At 47.8% G+C, this 8,230-nt stretch overlaps 1 protein-coding gene across 1 annotated transcript; it reads left to right on the top strand.

Annotated features, from left to right (window-relative positions):
• Positions 1 to 490: 490 nt before the first annotated feature.
• Foxi3 (forkhead box I3) lies at positions 491 to 5,620 on the top strand. The gene is made up of 2 exons (XM_057791491.1): positions 491 to 1,085; positions 5,019 to 5,620. The coding sequence occupies exons 1-2, from the start codon at positions 491 to 493 to the stop codon at positions 5,618 to 5,620; spliced, it is 1,197 nt and encodes a 398-aa protein (XP_057647474.1).
• Positions 5,621 to 8,230: the final 2,610 nt, after the last annotated feature.

Genomic DNA, 8,230 nt, shown 5'->3' with positions numbered 1-8,230 from the left:
TGAGACTTGTTAGAAAAGAAACAGCCGTCCCGTTGGCGGCTCTTCTTGTTTCAATACTCTGCGGCACACGCGAGCTAGGGTGGGAGGATGGAGGGGAGGGCGGCTGGCAGGTTGGAGGTTAAGACTGGAGGACACCAGGGCAGGGTGAAGGAAGGAAGGATGGAGGGCGCTTTTCACCTTGACTCCGAAGCAGGCTGCGAGCTGCAGGGCCAGGGCTGGCCGGGCAAAAGAGGCTCCGCGCTGCTTCGGGGTAGGTGGGGCGTGGCAAGGGCGTGGATTGCTGAGCCGCCCAGCCTCGGCAGGCCCGCAGGTATAAGAGACGCAGTTCCCCGCCCTCGGTGAGCTCCCCAGCGCTCCAGGTCCCTACTCTCTGCGAAGGCCGGGGCGGGCCGTTGGGTTGGTCCTCCAAGGGATGCTTTCTCCGAAGCGCCGAGGCCAGCCCCGTTCTCCCAAAGCCGCGACCGCGCCGCACCAGCCCTCGCCCACCGACATGGCCCTGTACTGCGGCGACAACTTCGTCTACTCACAGCCCGCCACCGCCGCGGCGCCCGGTGCGCCCTCGACCTCCAGGGGACCCTACGGGCTGTCCGACTACGCCGCGCCGCCCGCCGCCGCCGCCAACCCCTATTTGTGGCTCAACGGGCCCGGCGTGGGCGGCCCGGCCTCCGCTGCCGGCTACCTGGGCGCCCCGCCGCCCCCCGGAGCAGCTCCGGGACCCTTCTTGCAGCCACCAGCCGCTCCTGGTACCTTCGTGGGCACCCAGCGGGGTTTCGCGCAGCCCTCGGCTGCTGCTCCCGCCTCGCCCGCCGGCTCGGCAGCTCCTGGCGATCTGAACTGGCTGTCGGTGACCAACCCGGAGGACCTGATGAAGATGGTGCGGCCGCCCTATTCGTACTCGGCGCTCATCGCCATGGCCATCCAGAGCGCTCCGGAGCGCAAGCTCACCCTCAGCCACATCTACCAGTTCGTTGCAGACAACTTCCCTTTCTACCAGCGCAGCAAGGCTGGCTGGCAGAATTCCATCCGCCACAACCTATCACTCAACGACTGCTTCAAGAAGGTGCCCCGCGACGAGGACGACCCAGGTGAGATGGCCAGGGCAAGTGTTTCCCTGGCGGGGAAGGATGCGGAGCCGCGCATCCCACAGGTGCTGGGAGCCAGAGCCCAAAATCGGGTTTGTGCGCGGCTAGGTTGAAAATCCACATGCGGTCTTCTCATCACTGGAGAACATGTGGGAAAGAGCCACCTCCAACCTGGTCTGATAGGGATGCGTTAAGTATCAGATCTTAGGGAGAACACAGCTGGTCCCCTACGCTCAGGGCAGAAGCTGACCGGCTAGAAAAATAAATAAATAAAATATGACCTCAAAATAGAAGACCGCTGCAAGGGACAGTTTAGTTACTGGAAGTAGATTGGGAGAAAGACCGGGAGGAAAGGAACTCTTAAGTAGCGTGCTCTAGCACCTGTTGCAAACGGTGAAATGAGAACATGGGGCCTCAGAATTTCATTGCGTCCTTACCGGTTCACCTAACTAGAGAGCGGTGATTTAATGATAAAAATCAGAAGTGAAGCTGGGCGGTGGTGGTGCACGCCTTTAATCCCAGCACTCGGGAGGCAGAGGCAGGTGGATCTCTGAGTTCGAGGTCAGCCTAGTCTACAAGAGCTAGTTCCAGGACAGGCCCTAAAGCTACAGAGAAACCCTGTCTCGAAAAAACAAATATATATCAGAAGTGGGCCAACTGAGGTTTAGGTAAGTTGGCGTCCCACTGGTCTAAACCCAGTCCCTTGAGTGCAGGAGACTGCTGCATAGGTTGTGTTCTGAGTGTCGTCTTAACCTGACAGAGGTGGAAGTGGAGCGAAGCTTACAAAGAAACAGATTTTTGTTTGAGGCCTTTTGAATGACCCAGAACAGCGAAGGGAGAGGATGTAAATGAGATGAGAGCTATAGTTTTGTTTAAACTTTACCAGCGTCTTTTGTTGTATTGGGGGATGGAACCCAGGGCCTCAGACAAGCAAAGGATTAGCCCTAACCTTGGCAGAAGTCACTCTGGGCAGAAGTGGTTCTTTTTTTTTCTTTTTCCAGAGCAGATAATATATAGTGCAAACCAAATTTTAAAAAGTTAAACGTGATTAGGCTTGTTAAGTTATGTATACCTATCGTTTAGGAGGTAGAGCCTGAAGAAATCAAGAGTTCAAGGTCAGGTTCATAAATAACCTTTCTCTTAAATCTCATTGTGTATATTTTACAACACATTTTAATTTGGACACATTTCAAATGTCTTAATAGTTACTTGTGCCCAGTGGTGATACTTGGACAGGGCATGCAGTTTTTGAAGATGCCCTTCCCAATTTAGCCTCAAACCACCCAAGATTTTTATGTCTGTCACATGTATTCCTTTGATCTTTAAAAAAAAAATTCAAAGATATTGCTATCTGGAATTTTTTTTAAAAGAACAAAACCCCAGTGTTAGGTCAGGAGTGTAGTTAAAAATAGAACACTTGCCTGGTATATTGAGGTCTTGGGTTTACTCTCCAGCACTGGAGAGAGGAGGAAGATACTGATACCAAGTGACTCAATAGACCTATCCATATAGTTACAGATACTGTACCCCCCCCACACACACACACCTCTCTCTCTCTTTGTTTTACAGAGTCAGAGACTCTGAGTTTGAGGCCTGCCTGATCTATAGAGTAAGTTCCAGGATAGCCAGGGCTGCATAGTGAGACCCTGATTCAAAAAAGAAAGAAAAAATTAAATTTGGAGCCAATTTACTTACATCCTGCCTCACAATAGCAACACTTGTGTGGAACTTGGCGTGCGGCGGACACTTGAGCTTCTCCATGACCTACTCACTGTAAAGAGCTTAAAGACACTGGAGAACCTATTTGGGTGATAATTTTAAGATGCAGTAGGTCATTGGAGAGCATTTTCTACAGAAGACACGTGTTGTGTTTTAAGCGAGTAGAGAATTTTCCCAGTGGACAACTTGGTTTTACAGAGACACAGCCTGGGCCGGGCGGTGGTGGGGCACGCCTTTAATCCCAGCACTTGGGAGGCAGTGGCAGGCGGATCTCTGAGTTTGAGGCCAGCCTGGTCTACAAGAGCTAGTTCCAGGACAGGAACCAAAAACATCCAAAAACAAAAAACAAAAAAAAAAGAGACACAGCCTGTTCAGATGAACGTGGGGTGCCGGTTCCCAGTTTCCTTGTACTGCACATAAGCCCCGTCAGTACAGTTGTTACAGTCTGATCGCTTGTTAGTATAATTTAACATTTTGTAATTGGTTTTTTCCAATGTGATTCAGTTGTAGGAGTTGTAACTTTTTCGTAAATAATTGTAACTACTGTTCAGGCTGCTTGCCGTGCGCCAGCTATTACACCAAGGTATCATTTAAGCCTAAGTTAATTTACATGTTATAACTTACCGTCCTCCTTATTTTAGAAAACAAATGGAAGGCCTGGTTTTTTGTTTTTGGTATTTGTGTGTGGGGGGGGGGGAGGTTCAAGACAGAGTTTCTCTAACTTTGAAGCCTATCCTGGAACTCTGTAGACCAGACTGGCCTTGAACTCACAGAGATCCACTTGATTCTGCCTCCCAAGTACTGGGATTAAAGGCGTGTGCCACCACTATCTATTTGGAAGCTCCTGTTTTAATAGCACCAGAATTTCATAATTTTGCAAATCTACATGGGAAGGTGGTGGGTGTAGGTACCTCAGGAATAAAATTAGGTCTTAATATGGAAGTGGCAGGTGATGGTAAGATAAGGTAGAACTTAAAAACAGCTTACTCTGAATTTCTCTTTCTTAGTGGGTAAGACCTCCAGAGGAGGATGACACTGTGGAATGAGCACCTTGGTCAACATTTAATAAATCTGATTTCCTGGTAGTCCAATGTGGGCTGTAGTGATCTTCCCTAACTGTGTTTTATTAGTTAATTGGTCATTTGCTGTCCAGAATAATTAAGCAGCGAATTCTAAGCCAGTCATTGAGGCACACAACCTGTAATTCTAGGATTTGGGAAGTGGAGGCAGAAGGATTAGTTGTCATCGCCTGCACAGCAAGTTGGGGGCTGCCTGGACTATGCAAGACCCTGTCTCAACAAATAGAAAGGAAAGAGAAAGAAGAGGGCTAGGGCTGTATGTCCAGTTGTAGATACCAGCCTATCTTGTATAAAGCCTTGCTTTCGATGCTTTTGATCCTCAGCATTATAGAACAGGTATGGTGGGAGGGAGACAGCAGGACCAGAGTAAATTTAAGGTCAGCATGAGATATATAAACTGTCTTTAGGCCGGGCGGTGGTGGCGCACGCCTTTAATCCCAGCACTCGGGAGGCAGAGGCAGGCGGATCTCTGTGAGTTCGAGACCAGCCTGGTCTACAGAGCTAGTTCCAGGAAAGGCTCCAAAGCTACAGAGAAACCCTGTCTCGAAAAAAGCAAAAAAAATAAACTGTCTTTAAACTCCAGAAACAGACCCCATTCAACATACCTTATAATGTTATTCTGCCTAATTTATATATTTACTTTGTCTTTGATGTATATGTATAGGAAAAAAACATAGAATTGGATTTGGTGCTGTGGGTGATTTCAGACACCCACTCAAGTGTCTTGAAACTTAAGGGTTTTATTCTGTGCACAAAAATAAAATAGAGGCCGGGCGGTGGTGGCGCACGCCTTTAATCCCAGCACTTGGGAGGCAGAGGCAGGCGGATCTCTGTGAGTTCGAGACCAGCCTGGTCTACAAGAGCTAGTTCCAGGACAGGCTCCAAAACCACAGAGAAACCCTGTCTCGAAAAACCAAAAAAATAAAAAATAAAAAAAAAAAAAATAAAATAGAACCTTCAAGCTGGGAGTGGGAGAACACACCTTTAATCCCAGCACTCGGAGCCCCGGCCAGTGGAGTTCAAGCAGGCCCAGCCTGGTCTACAGAACAAGTTCCAGGACAGTCAGGGCTACCCAGAGAAACCCTGGCTCAAATAATCATTTAAAAAGGACCCTCACTAACTTTCTTTTTTTCCTCAGGGAAAGGTAATTACTGGACTCTAGATCCAAACTGTGAGAAAATGTTCGACAATGGAAATTTCCGTCGGAAACGAAAACGCCGTTCTGAGGCCAACAGCAACCTCACTGTAGCTTCAGGAACACCAAAATCAGAAGGACTGTCCTCAAGACTAAGAGTGAGTGGGAAGCTAGAAGGAGACAGCCCCTCGTCTCTGAGGCCATCTCAGTCCCCAGAGCCTACAGAAGGCACCAGCAGTACCTCCTCCTCTCCTGGAGCATCCACACACATCTCCACGCCGTGCCTCAACACTTTCCTCAGCACCCTCAACACTCTAAGCGTAAACCCCAGCAGCGTGAGTACCCAGCGAGCCATCCCAGGCAATCGCCGTCACCTAGGGGGCACCCAGCTGCCCTCTAGCGCATTCCCCAACACCTCCATCCCAGACAGCTCTCCAGACTCCATGCAGCTGAGCACTGTGGGTGGAAGCAACCAGCTATCTTCCTACTACAGCCCATTTCCTGGCAGCAGCAGCGGGGACCAGAGTAACCCCTTCAGCAGTGCTTTCTACAACTTCAGCATGGTCAACAGCCTCATCTACCCCCGGGATGGCTCTGATATGTAAACTACTCCGACTTTGTCAATGTACACTTGAGATCCACTTTGAATGTAGACTCGATTCAGGAGGTCTGGGGTAGGACTGCATTTCTGCTTTGATTTCTGTGAGCTGCTGAGTGATCCTACAGACCACTGACTACGTTCACAGTAACCAGAGTGGTTCTTACACTCCAGGTTTCTCTGGCTGTGGGCCTCTCTGGAGATAAAAGGCACCTTCCTAGGTCCTGGGATGGTAGGGAGAACTCTGAGAACTGCATCTATTCTTATTCACTTCTATACCAGAGCAGCAAGCTCAAATGTATACGGGCAGCTTGGTGGGGGAATGGCCCATTGAAGTTATGGGTGGGAAAATTAAAGCCATTGGCAGCTGGAGGCATGGGGGGGATTGACCAGCTGGTTATTTCCTCCAGGACAGCATTCTGATTTTTCAAAGAACGTCAGATAATCTAGTTTTTTTTTTTTGTTGTTGTTGTTGTTTTTGTTTTTTTATATTTTATCCTTCGCTTCCTGTGGTATCTGGAAATGCCACAAACCCTTTCTCAATCTAGCTCACGAGTTACCTCTGTCTGGAAATGGTAGGTGCTACTGCAGGAGTGCTTTGTGCCAAATGTTTATGTAGCTGGAAAGTCAACGCATTTACTTCTGGACAGCAAGTTTCCTTATGTTCCAAGATACTGGATTTCTGAAGCCGTCGATAGTACCAAATTCTGTGTGGGTGATGGGTATGAGTGCTCTTCTGAGATGGCAGGTAACACACATACCAAGGTCACACGTAGGAAATGATGGGTTCTTAAACATGGCAGCGTCATAATAAACACTATACATGGGGTGAGGTCTGGAGACCATTATTTTAGGTCCTTGTGGTAAACCTGGAATCGTGCCCCTTTTAGCTTATGCCCTAGGTATTTCATTGACAGTGACATCTTACAGGTTAATTTGGTTGGGTCTTTGAGACAAGGTCTCTGTGTAGCCCTGGTTGTCCTGGAACTGACTATATAGACCATGCTGGCCTTGAACTCACAGAGATCTGCCTCCAAGTGCTTCCACTTCCAGAGGAGAGACTATTCTGGTAAATGCTTTTAAAAGTTATATGTATATAATTTGTTTCAGTACCACCATCCCACTTCTGAGGTAACTTCATTTAAATGAATCATCTTGTAGTGCGGAGAATCTAGCACAGCATAGTTGAACAAAGAGCGCTAACAAACAGGACCGGTTGGATTTACAACAACAGTCCACCACTAAAATGAAGGTAATCTACAAGCTCCTGTGCTACCATGTTCTTCAGATATTGACGTGAGACACGAACCTCATGAAATTGTGTATGGCGGGGGGTGGGAGGATCCCTGGTGTGTGAGGTTTTTTTTTTTTTTTTTAAGACAAGGCTTTATTTTATGTCCCCTGTATATTAGAATTCACAGCATTAGTTTAAATGTTTTAGAAATGTATGGAAAATTTTAATGGCCTCTTGATGTACAAATTGCATCACTGTTTATTAACTGTTATGCAAAAAGATAACCAAAGAAACTACCTGGACTCGTACTTTATGCGTAAAAATTTTCTTAATATTTTTGTACGTGAAGAATCGTAAGGACTTTTATGAATATTTCTAACACAACTCTATATTTGTAAATTAATTTATAATGTCTGCTGGAGCTGCAAAGATTTTTTTTCCCCCTGAGAAAGTACTCTGCATGCTAAGAATAAACTCTTCAATGGAATGAAGGCCCCTGGCTTTGGCATTACTGCTTTTCTGACCTCTGTGCCTTTCTTTTTTTTTTTTTTTTTTTTTTGGTTTTTCGAGACAAGGTTTCTCTGTGGTTTTGGAGCCTGTCCTGGAACTAGCTCTTGTAGACCAGGCTGGTCTCGAACTCACAGAGATCCGCCTGCCTCTGCCTCCAGAGTGCTGGGATTAAAGGCGTGCGCCACCACCTCCCGGCTTGTGCCTTTCTTTCTTAAAGGGACAAAAACAGATGACCTTTCACTCAAGCCACTAGAGGGACTCTGTGTTTGACTGACATTGAATTTGCCCCACCTATCCCCAGGTGAAAGAGCTAGAATAACAGTTACTCTTCCCGAAGGTTTTGGGCATGGGTGTTATGTTTATTTATAACACAGAAACAGTCTGGTAGAAGCTAAACTTGAGCTGCGATGGATGGGCCACGGTAGTAGAGTGCTTGTATAGCCTTCCTAGTATAAGGCTCTAATTGGGGGCGGGGCCCAGAGTAAGCTGAGTTACAGTGCACAATAGTCCAAAAAAAACAGTGCTGAGCCGGGTGGTGGTGGTGGTGAACGCCTTTAATCCCATCAGAGTCAGGTTTATCTCTGCATTCCTGGCCAGCCTGGTCTACAAAGTGAGTTCCAGGACAGCTAAGGCTGTTACACAGAGAGTCTGTCTCGAGGGGAAAAAGGTGCTCTGAGGCTGCCCTCATGTGGAACTCTGTGGGGAGAAGGAGCTACAGGCAGTCCATTTCCATAGCTGGAGCTGGAAGTTTAAACTTGGCCCCATCCAGAGAGTTCTTTGTTTAAGCTGTCCCATGTATCGACGGATGCCGACTAGATGCCAGAAGTGTACTCACAGTAGAAATAGCTATCCTGGAAGGTAGTCACAGGGCCG

The sequence above is a fragment of the Chionomys nivalis genome, chromosome 1, assembly GCF_950005125.1.
Source record: "Chionomys nivalis chromosome 1, mChiNiv1.1, whole genome shotgun sequence".
NCBI lineage: Eukaryota > Metazoa > Chordata > Mammalia > Rodentia > Cricetidae > Chionomys > Chionomys nivalis.
The sequence above is the reverse complement of the archived record's forward strand: the minus strand, read 5'-3'. Positions and strand labels throughout refer to the sequence as shown.